We start from the raw sequence: 15,756 nt of genomic DNA, 5'->3' as shown, positions 1-15,756 counted from the left end.
AGACATGCCAATTTCTGACCTTCTGCCTTTGGTACACTCAAAATCCTTCACCTATCAAGAGATTTCCATGGAAACCAAAACAAAGAGGGAGCAAAGACTGTGTTCTGGAGTTTCTTGGGTGTTGGCCATATTTTATGTCCTTTTGCAGCAAGTCATTTATGCCTCCTCCCCAGACAAGCCTTCACTGCAGGAAAGACCCCTCCCTTCAGCAAGAAGTAGTGCCTAGAATGCAGCTGATCGCAAGTCTGCTCTCATGGGAGAGCTAAGCATTTGGAAGTAGTTCATTGCTGTCAGAGACAAGGGGCTTATTTAAGATTAAACCACAGAAAGGAAGAAAAGTGTGTGCAGATCAATTGAGAAGCAAAGGGCTGAATCAGATGACCTCATGAATCTCAAGGTTCTGGGTCACTTCTCCACAGATACCAAGATGCCTCTTGAACCGTCATGACCAGATAGGGCCTCTCCCTCCTCTGAACTTTGCCATCCTTCTGTGTGCTCTCCATGGGCTTCACTCTTAATATTTACCACCTGACATTACTTTATGTCTTGAGCATGTGTCCTATTCCCTAACCAGATTGTGGGCTCCTTAATGACAAGAGGCTTTCCTTTGAGCTCCCCAGCTCCTTTGGAATCTAAGACAGTGTCTTGCACAGAGTAGATTAATGACCAGTGTAGGTTAGTTGCATCAAAAAAATGTTTTTAGTTGAAGTAGAGTGGAAAGTCACTATGTAGAATACAGAGTTTTCCTGTCCCTGGAAAACTACAAGGAGATGCTAGATGGCCACTTACCTGTGATGCTTTTAGGAAGAAATAATGCATAAGATAGAAGTTTGAGGTAGAAAATGTTAAAAGTCTTTCCCACCCTGAGAAATGACTATCTAGAAGCCACATGGCTTGCTTTTTGCTTTGTGGGCCAAATAGTTCCCAGGTGGGATGGGTCCTTGACTAGTATACTTCTCCAGCAGCATATGTTACTGCCCGGGTCTAGTGGTAGAGAACAGAAGATTGACATTTTTGTACCCTGATGAGGTTTCAGCCCTTTATAGAAGTCTCCCCTAAAGTGTGAGGAGCAGATGGTACTGAGAAAATATGCACACTTTATTATGCATTGCACATTTTACTTATTAGAATTTTTAGTATGACACCCTGCATTTTGAAAAGCCTAAAGATGCAAACAAAATGAGATTATTCATTGAAATATTTAAATCAGCTTACAGCAATTATATCAAAATATCAAAATTAAATCCTGCAGTCTGGAAGGTAAATTCCCCTTGACCACCCACTTAGAAATCTGACTTTCAAAGGGAGGCGGCTCCTCTCAAAAAGGAAGTAGTTCTGTGAGATGAAGTCAGGAAGGGAATGCACCCTTGATGAGGTCACATGGAGGGCAAGTGGACATGCAGACTTTCTCCTGGTGGGAAAGGATAGCCAAGAAGGGAGTTCTGGGTGTAGGTGCAGACATGCTTCTTCCCTCACTCCATTCCTGTCTCCCTTTGCTGAGTGAGTCATCCTGTCCTGGCCTTATCATTTGCTAGCCCTCACTCCCACAGAGACCATGTGAGGATTAACATGCCGTGGTGGGGGGACGGCATGGAACTCTGGAAGAGGGGGTGCCAGGTAAAAGGGGAGAGCAAGCATGGTTTTGAACCTTAAGCACAGCACCCTTTTTTTCTTAAGGGCAACTTTATTGATCAGTATAAATTGGCCAAGGCATATAAGAATTTTTCAGAAATCATCAAGGGTTCAAAAGCTATTTTTCCAAATGAGCATTGGTTCCAACCCAACACCCCAGCAGCATCTCTTAGACTTAGGCCTTAGCACTGGAAGAGATCTCAAAGCTCATCTCCTTCAGTCCCCCATTTAATGCTGGAATTCCCTCTCCCAACAGGTGGCCATGGGGCAGGCGGCTGAGTAGAGTGGAGAGAGCTGGAGTTCTAGAATCACGCAGACCTGGAGCCAGATCCAGATCCCAGCTCTTTGTCTCTCTGACCTAGGACAAATTATCCCATCTTTCTATACTTTGATTTTCCTCAGCTATAAGTTTTTAGCAACACCAAAATTGCTGAATTATTTTAAGAATTAGAAATAACATCATTTAAGGAGCTTATTGGCACAGCCCCTGGGATTACTAGGACTTGAGTGAATAATAGCAGCTCCACCCATTAGGGATGTAACTAAGTGTTGCTCTGGGTCCCCCTCGTGAGTGTCTCTGTGATAGGAGTGCCTCTGTTGATGGGCAGTCCTGGTGGTTAGACGTTTCTGCCTCCCGTGGTGCTCAGTCCTGTCTCCTCCTCAGCCTCTCTGCTGCTGCCTTTTATGGCCCCGCAAAACAAATCTAAAGCTCCCGTGGGTAGTACTCTAGATAAGTGAAGTCAGTTCTAATAGCTCTCTGTACTTTTCTCTATGCAAAACCTATATCGAATCCTTCCATATGTGACTTGACTTTGATCTCACCCAGGACACTTCTAAGCCCCTTTCCCTAATACATGAGCATCCATGGAAGGATGCTAGCCAGCCACCAAGAACTGTGGAGAGAGCAAGCCTGTCCATACTGAAAAAGCCAGCGACTGTGTCCCATCACTCCTATGAATGTTCAAATGCATACCCTACAAAGATATTTCAGTTTCCCTGCTTTTCCCCCATAGGATACTGGAATATGACCCTACTACCTTGGTGAGGAAAGGAGCATTATGAAAACTGCATTGTCAGAGGCTGAATTGAAAAGTTAGCCCCCTCATAATTGTGGGAGATTTGATTACATTGTTACACCCCCACCAACCCCCCTGCAAGTTTCACCTTCTGTGTGTCTGTGAGATTGTTCATGTGACTTAAAAGTCCCTGCTCTTTCACCGGAGACTGAGCAGCAGGACTTGTTTTGGCAGCAGAACAAGACGGAAGTGTCAGCATGCCAGTTCCAAGCCCAGGCTTCAGAGGCCTTCAGTATTTCTAGTTGCCCTTTGGCCATCACCTGGAAAGAATATACCTCAACCAAGGCAGCCACGGGGCACGTGTCCAAGGCCCCAGCGAAGTCTAGCCTTTATCAGTTGACCTGCCAGCCAGTTCACAGACACTTGGGAGACAAAAATAATTGAGTACCCTTTTAAGTCATTGAGTTTTGGGGTGGTTTGTTACATGGAAGTTTCGTGGCAAGAGGTAGCTATTACAGAAATTGGGCCAGGAAGCAGAGGAAGCGCGACACTAACCAGTGCCAACCAATTTCAACACCACCACCTGTGCAGTAAGCATTTTCCTACAAGCATTTTCGCTGCGTCACTCATCAGGGGAAAAACACTTTGGCTATAAAAAATAAGATGACACACACACAAAAAAAAACAAAACAAAAAAGGGGGATGTTCACTAAAAAGGACATAAGGACATATGAAAAATGAATACCAAAATTAAAAAGCTTCTATTGCAAAATACAACATGTTTGAGTACCTTTAAAATGTGCAGTTGCAGAAACTGTGCAACAATTGAGTGGATTTTGTGTATTATAGCTAAGCACAGTCTTCAAAGTCTTTCATGCTGTTACTTTTTTTTTTTTTTTTTTTTTGCTTATGGAATTGTCTCCATGCTAAAATTTCCAATTTCCTCCTTCATTAAGAGAAGTATCCAAACACTAAGATTCGTATTTGTAACAGAGCTCTGTATCGCATTGTGAGAACAGCATTTGTTCTTGGCATATTGTCACACACCCACTAACGGGCACTCCCAAGTTCTGTGGGAAACATGGGTTCAAAATTCAGTGCCACTCTGTAGACCATCGTGAGGGCTAAGATTCATATCCCATAAAAATAAAGGTACTGCACCAGGGAGTCATGAAGCCAAACTGAACCAGGTGTTCTTTTATCTTTTATGTCAAAAGTGCTGTACCGCCTGTTAGTTATGTGGCAAAAAAGCTTGTGGCAGAGATGCTTATGGTGCAAATACCCAACATGATATGGACCCTGCTTCACTAAGTTGAGAAGTCATGAAAGATTAAAAAACTGGGGTGCCTAGGCGGGTCAGTCAGTTAAGCACCTGCCTTTGGCTCAGGTCATGAAATCAGGGTCCTGGGATCAAGCTGCACATGGGCTCCCCGCTCAGTGGGGAGTCTGCTTTTCCCTCTGCCCTCTCCACTGCTCATGCTTACTCTCTCCCTGTCTCTCTCTCAAATAAATAAATAAAAATCTTGTAAAGATTAAGGGAACAGTAACCAGCCTAGCTGAATACTTCATAAAAATGATTTCTCAAGTTGTAACCTTGAGTTTCTTTTGTATTGGCCAAGAAGAAAACAGTATGTGTATTAATGTATATCATCAGTGAAATATCAACATCAAACTCTAGGAATCAATATCAAATACCAAGAACCTTAGGAAGGGTATATACCTAAGGTATAACCTTAACCTTAGGTAGTTTAAGGAAGACCTCTCCGGGCATGTGACATTGAAACTGAGATGGGAATGACATGAAGAGGCCAAGGGCAGAAAGACCACACTGTAGGAAATATCAAACGCAAAGTCTGTGAGTTGGGAATAAACTTGGAGGGTCTGAGGTATAAATAAATAGAGGTCTGAAGAGGAGCAATGTGGTAGGAAATGAAGTGTGAGATATTAGAAGGAGCCAGAACATGTGGAGCTCCACTGGCCGCAGCAAGGATTTTGTATTTTATTACAAGTGTAATGGAATCCATTAACATATATGAAGCACGTGACCTGATATACAGGCTGACTCCTAGCTTCTGTGAGAGTGGACAGGAGTGGAAGCAGGGGGTCTTTGGGGTTACTGCATCATGGTGCTGGCTACGACTAGTATGTGTAATGGCAAGGATGGAGAGAAATGGACAGGTTTGAGATACATTTTTTAAGTAGAATCAAGACCTTGCACTGCTGGGGATTTACCCCAAAGATACAGATGGAATGAAACGCCGGGACACCTGCACCCCAATGTTTATAGCAGCAATGTCCAAAATAGCCAAACTGTGGAAGGAGCCTCGGTGTCCATCGTAAGATGAATGGATAAAGAAGATGTGGTTTATGTATACAATGGAATATTCCTCAGCCATTAGAAACGACAAATACCCACCATTTGCTTCGACGTGGATGGAACTGGAGGGTATTATGCTGAGTGAAGTAAGTCAATCGGAGACGGACAAACATTATATGGTCTCATTCATTTGGGGAATATAAATAATAGTGAAAGGGAATAAAGGGGAAAGGAGAAAAAAAATGAGTGGGAAATATCAGAAAGGGAGACAGAACATGAAAGACTCCTAACTCTGGGAAACGAACTAGGGGTGGTAGAAGGGGAGGTGGGCGGGGGGGAGGGGGTGACTGGGTGGCGGGCACTGAGGTGGGCACTTGACGGGATGAGCACTGGGTGTTATTCTGTATGTTGACAAATTGAACACCAATAAAAAATAAATTTATTTTAAAAAAAAAGAAAAAGAAGAAGCAAGACCTTGCTGATGGATTGGAGCTGAGGGAAAGTGAGAAATTAAGGATGTCTCCTAGGTTTTCAGTCTGGGTAACTGAGGATGGTTGGTGGTGTCATTTCCTGAGATGAGAAAGAATGGAGGTGGACTGGACTGGGGTGATGGGAAGAGAGAGCTCAAGAGTTTTGTTGGGATGAGTTAGTTCAAAATTAGACACCTGTGTTGCTTTGCCAAGGAGGACGTTGGACGTGTTAATTTGGTACTCGTGCTGAAGATGTAAGTTTAGCAGTCATCAGCAAATAGATGGTTGTTTTAGCCAAAGGACTAGATGAGTTCACCCCAGAAAAAAAAATTAAATTTTTTAATTTCAAACTTAAGAAGCTTCAAAATTTTAAAATTGATTTTTAAAAGAAGTGGGAGGACTAAGCCACAGAGCTTGGTGACATTTAAACACTCATCAGAGGAAGAGGAGACAGAAGAAGAGTGTGAGAGAGAAGCTGAGACAGTGTGATGCTGTGGAAGCCAAGAGAAGAAAGTGTTCCAGGAAAGAGGGTTGTCAACTTAGGATCGGGTTGGGTTGGATGCAACCTGAATCATGAAGTCAGATGAAGCCAGAGACAAACTCTTGGATCCGGCGATGTAGAGCTGGTTGGTGACCTTGAAAATGAATGGGAGGTGGGAAATTGGTGACAGTGAGGCTCTGCTAAAAAGGAGAACAGAGAAATGGAGAAGTCCTAGGGCTGGTGAGAGGCTAAGGCTTTGTTTCATTGTGTGTAAATGCCGTGGGTGAGAAAAGCAGGAGAGAGAGAGGGACATTGATGATGCAGGAGAGATTGTGGACAGAGGCAGGATCAGCATCCTTGAGAAGGCAGGAGGCTCTGTGCACAGTGGAAGCCACAGTCTCTGGAAGGCCCCCCGGGGAGACGGGGAGGGCGAGCAGAGAGAGGAACAGGGTGCGTGTAAATCCCTGGATTTGGGGGGGTGGCAGGGTGGTGAGTGGTCCTGCCTGTTGATGTGCAGTTTCTCAGTGAACTGTGACCCTAGGTCATTTGGGGGTGAGCCAGGAGTTCCAAATCCTGCGCCCACTGCACTGCGCCCATCATTGATCGTTACATGCGCTTGGAGAGAGTGAAAATGACAGCCCCTCCTGCATCATGTATTTGTAAGAACTTTGAAATGCTACGGCAAGGAGTGTCCATTCCTTCATCTGATACTTTGCTCTGAATCATTCAAGCTCCCATCAGAGAATCGGATTCAGGTGGCTTAGATGAGAGCGCCTGAGTGAAGGAGCTGCTTGCAGAGATGAAGGTGGAATTAAGAGATGCTGCACGCAGACTGACAACAAATAGAAGTCATTGCCTCCCCCCAACCCATCCATGGGCTGGGGGTCACGGGAGATTAAGAGTGTTAGCTCTTGGTAGGAGCTGGAGTCATGGAGGACAAGCCAGCCAGTGTTGTCATTCATCGAAGAGACCTAGAGCTGCTACCAGGGACGTGGTGCCAAAGCAATGAGGGCATGAGAGAGAGGTACCCTGATTCATCTCCCCTGCCATCACTTGTTCATGCTTCTGCATGGCCGAACCCAACTGGCGCTGGCTGGCAAGGGTTATGCAATCCATGGTGAAGGAAAGAGAACAGATCTGGCTGCAAATAGCCAACACAGCCCCTAACACTCACGGCGTAAGTGTTAACAAGATTTTAGAAACCACTCCAAAGGAAATCTGTACACCCAGCACCCATGTGTAGAATGCATCTGACTCTTTGGTACCTGCAGAGATTTGGAAAACCTGGCCAACCATGATCTTTTAAATGAACCATCGCAGATACTTATAACCCAGCCGTAACCTCCACATGTCACGGTTGCCTATAGTCTTCCTCCTTTATTTTCATCCAGTGGCATATCTCCCATAACACTAGGAAAGCTTGTATTTCAGAGCCCCTTCCAAGGCCATGAGGGAGCCCTAGAAATCTATCCGTGTGATCTCATAAGATTTGCAAAAGTAAGATATTTAACTGTAATCTGTTAAAACTGTATTTTTCACTCTGACCCTAGAAAGGACCTCTCCCCCCAATTATATACGCTTTAGGCCCCATAAAACTTGGATCTGTTTCTGCTCTCAACAGAGACTCACGTGTATGGTGCAAGTTTTATCCCTTTCCCAAGAATCTACCATCTTTCAGGTGGGAGGGGTCAATGAACATCAAATGGGCATTTTGGAGAAGGGAAAAATGCAGCAGGAGGGTAAGAAACAGAGAAGGGAAGGGTGCGTGGTGCTCAAAGCAGTGAGAGAAGCGCTGTGTGAAGAAGCCCCACTTGGGCCATCCATCCGCCTCCACCTTCCAGTACTGGAGCGTTGTCGGGCATCCGGGCAGGTGACCCATTCCTCTCAAGGGGCCTCGCTCAGATTCTGTTTTTTATGTTTTCAGATGCAGATGGAAACCTGTGCCGAAGTAACCAACTGTTGCAAGTCATGCTGACCATGCACCGGATCATCATTTCCTCCACTGAACTGCTCCAAAAAGTCATCGCCCTATATCCTTTTAGCACCATGACTCACAGCCCCCAAAGGGGATTCATTCAGAAGTACCTTGAAATTTGAAACATGCTTTCATTTTGATTTGGTCTGGAATAACTCTTCAGTGCTAAATGGGTTCAGATATCCCTTCAGAGGTGGGTTTGTGTGTGTGTGTGTGTGTGTGTGTGTGTCGATGTGTGTCTGTGTACGCACATGCACGCACACGTATGCGTCACTTGTTGGGTAGGGCAGTTTTTATCGATGCTGCTCGCTCAGGCAAGTCATCAAAGAAGTCCACAGGCAAAGGCATTCGGCCTCAGTATGTCTGGCTAGTAAAAAAAAAAATCCCTTTCCTGTGGGCTAATGGGAATGTACGTTCCTCCCCTGCAGACTGACAAGGGTGCAGTCATGACTCCAAGGATAAACTGGCTTTCCTGTCTGATCCTTCAACTTGTCCAGGTTCTTTTTTTTTTTTTTTTTTTAAGATTTTATTTATTCATGAGAGACACAGAGAAAGAAGCAGAGACACAGGCAGAGGGAGAAGCAGGCTCCCTGCAGGGAGCCCAACTCAGCACTCGATCCCGGGACCCCAGGATCACGCCCTGGGCCAAAGGCAGGCACCCAGCCACTAAGCCACCTAGGCATCCCTTTCCCCAGGTTCTAAAGCATGCTTTGTGACACCACAGTTTCTGGAGCATCTGCTGGGGCTGTTATGCTTCAGGCAGAGGCACTGGCTGTTGGCCAAGCAAACCCTGCTGGATTTTAACCTTCTTGGGTGTGAATTGAGTAGGGTGGAGAAGGAGCCTGCCCTTCTCTCCAGCTGGTGACACTCTGCCCTGTTGTGGCCCCGAGGAGAATGGACCATAGGTGGGAGAAGAGAGTTGAACACCTGAAGCCCCAGTCCTTGGCATTGAGTCATGCCCGGTGGCTCCTCTAATCCTTCACCCCTCCCTTGACCCCTTCCTTTTCATCTTATGGTGCACAAAAATAAATAAATAAATAAAAGCCATCAGAAGAGACTGAGTCTCTTCTCTAAACCTGCTTATGCATCCTTACCTCTCATGCCACAGGAGGTGTTTCCTGTGGCATTCCCAGGGCAAAGCACTGGCTGAGGTCTGTAGGGTAGGAGCTGCAGGTGACGGGGGTGCGAGTCTGCAGAGAATTTTTAAACCATTACAAAGCTGATTTGGAGTCGGTTGACCTTTTATTAACTCTGTGTGCCAGCAGTCCTAAACAGTGTCAGTGATTAGAGACTCCTTGGTGAAAAGCTTGTTGCTCTAAACTAAATGGAGCCGAGCCCTGGCTGTGCCCTCGCCTCCCTGCTTGCTCCCACACCCCACAGGGCCTGACCTCTCCCTGAGGTCCCTGCTCCTCCACTTCACCTCCCCCCCTTCAAGGACACCTGCCCCTCAGCCTGAAACACATTCAGGTCTCCCCAACCTGCAGATTAACTCTCGGCCATGCCTTCCCTCCACTGTTAGGGTTTGCAGTTTGATGCACAAACCTCCTAAAAGAGGTCTGCACTCACTGTCTCCCATCTCAACTCCCACTCAGTCCTTACCTCAGCTGGGGCCCCCACCCCTGCACTCAGACATCCCTCTGATGTCACCACTGGCCTTCTGCGACTAAGCCCACTGGCTCTTCTCTGTCCTTGCTTCCTCTGGGCTCTGTAGACACCCTCTGCCCCTCCAGGCCTTACCCCTTGGGGCTCCCCTCCACCCTCCCTCGGGCTAGCTTCAAGGCACCCCATCTCTGTCGGAGCAGCATCCCAGTTTCCTTCTCACTCCACCTCCTCCGCTGGGTGATTCCCCACCAGGATTTCCACCCCTGTCCTCCAGTGCTGCGGACTTTCCAGTCTGTATCTCTTTAACCTAAACCATCTTGGAAAAAAAAAAAAAACAAAAAACACTTGGACTCATTTGTACTGCAGACACTTCAATCTTAATATGCTCAAACCTTGTTTCGTTTTCTCACCACTGCCATCCCCAGTTACTACCCACCAATTCTGCTTTGACACCTGTATTTTCAGTTTCAGTTTCAGTTCGTGGTGCCTTGGCCATCCACTTAGCCTAACCAGAGACTTCAGAAGCACTCTTGCCTCCTCCCTCTGCCCTTCACCTCCTCTGGAGTCAGTCCAGTCCTCCACGGCCTGTGTCCTCGGCCACTGTCTGTCCTGGGCTGCTGTTCTCCCCTGCATGCTACACGGTGCCCCCCCCCCCCCCCCCCCGTTCCTGTTCACTGGCCATCTTTGAAATTCCTTTCCTGAGGAAGCAGGTCACATAGGCCATTGCCTCGGAGCCTGTGCAGAGCCCCTCTGCTGCCAGGACAGGACATCCCTCTGTAAGGGCCTCTTACGATTCCTGTGCCTGGAGTGCCTTTTCCTCCCTCACTGCCTAGCAGACCCATTCAAGACCCCTCTGTGAAGCCTTCCCGACGTTTTCAGCCTTGCATGCGCGCGCGCGCACACACACACACCCCCCTTAAAATATACATCTAGTGTCCTTAGTGCTCTGAAAATCTAATTCCTCTGACTTTAGTTCTGTATCGCTTGAGTGAGTATCCCTCATATCTCTGGTCTGGATATAATCTGCCTTGAAAAGCTTTTCATCTACGATGACAGAAAGTGCCAAGTGTTTTTATTCTGTTAGTTGCATCCATTGGTCTACCCTGACCGAGTCCGTAAGTCCTGCAGCGTGATACACTCAGGCTCTGGCCTTCACAGGTGATGTGTGGAGTAAACAGCAGAAACTGTGTCTCGCCAGTGTAGTTTGATGTGTCAGGAACATAGAAAGTCACAACAGTACTCAATTAATTATAAGTTACTTTAAGGAAAATAAATAAATATATTTTTAGCATAGGTTTAAAGATGCATACGCTGTTAACTTACCCGATGACACGTCTCCCCTGCCAGTCTGCCTGTCGGCGTCAGGAACCAAGGTGGCTTTATCTTTGTTTCTCTAGAGCTTAGCTCAGGGGCCGTCTCCTGATAGTATGCAACGAATGTTGCCTTACTGTGGGTGCAAAACATTGGCTCCTCTTTCTGTATTGGGACTTCTAGGTGAGAAGTTCAGGCTTTGGTGGAGGGTGGAAGACGAAATTCTAAGAAGGGAATCTGAGATAAGACTGCAGCCACAGCAGGACGATTTTCTCTTCACGCTCCGAGTCTCTGTTTTCTGACCTTGGCAGTTCTAGAATTATTAGTTAAATAGCTCATGCTTTCCTGATGCTTCCTGGTTTTTCGCTGTTAAATAGCTTTTAAGACGTGCTCTGAATGGTTCCAGTGCCTAGAAAGTACAGTTAGAACAGTACTGGTCCTTCACCTGCGGAGAGGGAGGCCTGAAGCTTCCAGGGGACAAGAACATGCACCCCGCGGCGCAGCAGGTGCCTGAGCCTCCCGTCCTGGCCTGTGTGCGCCGGCTTCGGCCTCAGCCCCTGCTCATGTCAGGCCACCTTGGCCGTGGCTTGGACCCGTTGGCTTGGGGCCTGCCTGCATGCAGGGCCACGGCACGCTGGGCAGGGAGCGGCCTGGTGGCAGCTCCAATAAATGGCCAAGGTGATTTCTATGTCTACTTAGTTGTTTTATGTTTTTACTTAGTTGTTTTCGATGAGGAATATGTTTTCTATCCCTTTGTCATTGAAAAGGAAGAAGAACAAAAATTTTGACAAGTGCATCAAGTGATAAAAATACAGAATCTGGCCCATATGTATCTAGAACGTGCCTTGTGCTTGGAGCTCTTTCCATTGAAGGCAGGTGTTCCCTCAGGCATACGGCCGAGAGAAATGTAAGGTCCTCTTGTTTTCACTCTTACCTTTTATGCCCAGAGAAAGGCAGGCATCAGAGCCTTTTATTTCATAAAGTTTGCCATCACCTGCCTGGGCTTATTTTTATTGTTATTATCCATGTACATGTGTGTTTTTGTGGGGGTTTTTTTGGTTTTTGTTTCTGAGGTGCTTTTGAGGGCAGATACTACATGCAGTAAATCCATTAAAATTTAGTTTTTAAATTAAAGGGATTTTATTAAGAGTACAAATTTTACAACCAGAGCCCTTTGGGGCTTCAAGTGTAGTTTGCACATACTATTCTTTCTGTAAGTCTAGCATGTTTCACCACGCATTTTTAAGGGGCCTTGAAAAATGTTTGGTTAATTTGAATAATGCTAATTAACTAAATACTTCCAATGGTTTTTAACTACAACTAATGAATTATTATTTTGAATTATTTTTAAATGCTTCAGATGCCTTCCTGAATTCTACATAGTATTTGTAACTAGTAGATAAAAGTCATAAGCAGTTAGCATCATTTTAGAAGTTCCAAAGCCATGATTAAACTTAATAAAAAATTTCAATTTAGAATTTAGAATCACAAGTCTAAAACAATTATATATTCCAAATTGAAGTTTCAAGGCTATCATTCTAATATGGCTCTTAAACAGTACAGGCATATAAAATCACCCAAATAGCTCAGATTCCTTCCTAATCAAAAGCACTGATCCTAAAATGTGGACTTTCACTGGGCTGTATTTACCCCTACATTTTCCAGCAGTTTAAAATTACACACACCCACTGGAGGAAGACCACTCCCACCCGGTTAACTGAGATCCCTGCCAGCTTGCTCACTGGACACATCACAGGGGTCCTGCTAGAATTCACCTAACCCTGTACTGCAGTCAGGGAAGCGTGGGTTTTAGAAAGGAAGGAGGGCTTAGCCTCACAGTAGACATCGCCCGATTCCTCAGCCTGTTGACCAAAGATAGTAGACCCACCCAGGTTCTCCGCAGGATTTGGGTTTTGCATTTCTTTGGGTTGTAAAATAAAGGAAATATTCTCTCCACATATTTCTAAAGAGGTAAACTTAATAGGATCTCACTGTCCTTTCATATTCTTAGGATGGCGCCCTTCTCATGGAATATTCCAAATGCCACAGATCCTTAAACATGACCTCTGATCGTATTTTGGATTCTTCACATGGCCTTGTCTGACTTACTATCACAACTTACGAGGTCCGTCTGCTGACCCCCTCCAGGAGTATATTACATTTTTCACACTGCTGCTCTTAATTATGACACTATATCTGAATATCCATTCCCTTTTTTTCTAATTTAGTGCACAAATTTGTTTATCCACTCCCCAAAACACTTTAAAGGAGAAGGGGCTTCTCTTTTTCAGTTGTTTCGGTGGGACTCCTAACCTCTTGGGAATGGGCACAAGGTCATTTGCCCCTTCTTCCGTTCAGGTGCTACCTATGTCAGCAGCTTTCCACACTGTCGGCTTTGTCTTTTCCCTTCTGCAAAGGAAATGTTGGGCTCTCCCTCCATAAGCCGCTTTGATGTGGGCTGTGTAGGTCACCAGCATCACTCCTCCGGGTGGTAATAGGCACACAGCTGCATACATCGGGTTAGTTTTTATCCCGTGGCGAGAAAAATAAGAAAACAGTGTGTGTGGGCACGGGGTAGGGTAGGGGCGGGGGGTTAGCAAATACTTCCAAAGATGAGTTGTTTGGTTTCTATGACAGAGGCTCCTGTTTCCCTTAACCACAGCCCTACCTATAAGGATGCCTTGGCAAAGAATTCACCAGGGCTTTGCCTGAAGATCTGCTATTTTGTGAGGTAACATCTCTACGTTCACATGGGACACGTGGAGTGGGGTGAAATGAAAAGACTGAAGCAGGGGCTCCTCGTTTTTGCCTGGTGCTCCCCGCCTCCTCGTCCTATCTGCAGAACTGCCCTGGACACACAGGAAGGGCGGTGCTGCCTGCTGGAGACGCCTTCTCGGAGCGCAGTTCTTGCCAGGGTGCCCGAGCTTGGTGTTCCATACCAAAATGACCTCTTTGTCATTCCGTCTTTATTCCTCATTAGAAAAGTAACGTAGGTCACATTTGAGCATCTTGAAAAGCCAGAAAAGAGTATGACCATGGTAATAGTCATTCATCCCCCCCCCGCCACCCGTCCTGAACATTTCCTTTGTTGTTTTTTCTAAGCAGGTCTTCTTAGTGCAGTTGAGATCAAAATCCATTTGTGTGTCCTGTACGTTCCACTTAATTCTAGGTCACAGGGAATCTCCTTTAGTCATTAAAAACCTGTGTGTGTGTGTGTGTGTGTGTGTGTGTGTGTGTGTGTGTGGACATTATTTTTCACAGCCGTATGTTGTAAGACGTGAGAAAGTGTACCTTACAGACCCGCTGCCCCTACCCCGTCCTTGGGTCTGGTTGGTCTCTAACAGGGCCCCTCGCGATCACCGCCGACACACACGGCGGCGCCTCAGCCCTGCCGCAGCTCTTCCTGTCGCGCCGCGTGCGCCTGTCCTGTCAGCGCGGAGGGCCGGGGCCTGTGGGCCGCCCCGTTTCTTTCCACCCCGACCCCCTCGTCTTCTGCATATGGGACATTTATCCTGTATTCTTGGGCATATAGAAGGACCAGCCACCTCCTTTTTCTGGTTCTCCTTTGAGGGGAGAACGCGCCGAAGCAGGAGTCTTTGTCATCAGTTTTGGATTTTGTTTCGACCCCCCCCCCCCCCCCCAGGTACTGGATAACGGAATTCTGGGTCATGTTTAAAATGGACGCCAGCCTGACGGACACCATGGAGGAGTTTCAGGAGCTGGTGAAGGCTAACGGCCAGGAGCTACACTGCCGCCTGATTGACACGACTCAAATGTGAGTGTCCGGGTTTTGACGGGTCCCCGCAGAGCACCTGCCCCCCGCCCCCCCGCCCCGAGGGCGCCCCCCCAAGCCCTGCAGACAGGCTCAGCTGGGTCGCCAAAGCCTAAAGACTGACGTTGAGCAGAAAAGCGGGGAAGCCCCCGGGGGCGAGGCCGTGAGGCTGTGAGGGACTGACATCCAGGCGCAGGGGGACGGGAAAGGGGGACGGGAAAGGGTCCCGGAGCAGCGGCCGCAGGGAGCCCGGGAGCACCGGCCGCTGCGCCCTCGCCCTCGCCCTCGCCCTCGCCCTCGCCCTCGCCCTCGGCGCCTGGGAGCCTGCGGGGCGCTCGGCCTTGCAGGGCGGTTTCCTGCCTCCGACGTGGCGCCCGCTGCGAGGCGGGGCCCATTCTAGCCTGGGAGAGGTCGGTACGTCAGGTGGGAGCAGGACGGCCCGGGGCGCCCCACCCGGGCCCGGGGCGCGCGTCGTGCGACCTCCCGGGGAGCGGGGGCTCGGCCAGGCCGCCGGGGCCGCGCGGGGGGATCCCGGGCGCTCTCTGGGCTCGCCGGCGTGGACTCTGTGCTTCTCTGCTTGGAGTCGCCCCGTGGAGGATGAGCGAAGTGTCGCCGTAACTGTTCGGGCGTCAAGACGAGGCGGGTGGAGCCAGGGCAGCGCCCGATTCCCGCGGCGGGTCTCCGGGCTCTCCGCGGCCGACCGCGAGCCGAGCTTCCCTGGTGCGGGGCGGCGCCGTCACACGTCGGGAGGCTGCGCGGGCTCGGAGGCTCGGCCGGGCCGGGGGGCCCCTCCGTGCGGCCGCTCCGTTGCGGGGACGCGGAGGCCAAGAGGCGGTGGCACCGATCAGCGGAAACGCGCGCGGAGGCGCTGCGGGCGGGCGAGGCCTCCGGGGCCCTCGGTGCCTGGGGACCTGCAGGAAGACGCACGTCGGCCCAGACGGCCGCGCCCGGGGGCCCTTCGCGGGCCTGAGAGGAGACCCCGGTTCCCAGGCGGGTTCGGAAGGTTCGCCCGGAACCAGCAAGGCTATCCCAGCCGCTCGCGGAGGAAAGAGCGGATTTGGGGAAACTGCTTAATGCTTTGCCTCGGCTGAGGAGTTAGCTAAGGGACGGTGTATGTATGTTCTTGTGGGAAGTGTGCATGGATTCACTGGAACTAAAATTTTTGTGGACTATTTGAGCG

The 15,756-nt window shown here is 48.3% G+C and overlaps 1 protein-coding gene across 1 annotated transcript in view; it reads left to right on the top strand.

Annotated features, from left to right (window-relative positions):
- The window catches only part of RASGRP1 (RAS guanyl releasing protein 1), a 77,092-nt gene that overhangs the window by 36,682 nt on the left and 24,654 nt on the right, over positions 1-15,756 (top strand). Inside the window, exons 3-5 of the mRNA XM_077880566.1 lie at positions 7,841-7,946; positions 13,473-13,535; positions 14,448-14,579. Coding sequence (XP_077736692.1) covers positions 7,841-7,946; positions 13,473-13,535; positions 14,448-14,579 — 301 coding nt within the window. The remainder of the gene's footprint in view (positions 1-7,840; positions 7,947-13,472; positions 13,536-14,447; positions 14,580-15,756) is intronic.

The sequence above is a fragment of the Canis aureus genome, chromosome 32 (assembly GCF_053574225.1).
Source record: "Canis aureus isolate CA01 chromosome 32, VMU_Caureus_v.1.0, whole genome shotgun sequence".
Taxonomy (NCBI): domain Eukaryota; kingdom Metazoa; phylum Chordata; class Mammalia; order Carnivora; family Canidae; genus Canis; species Canis aureus.
This window is presented reverse-complemented; position numbering and strand designations above follow the sequence as displayed.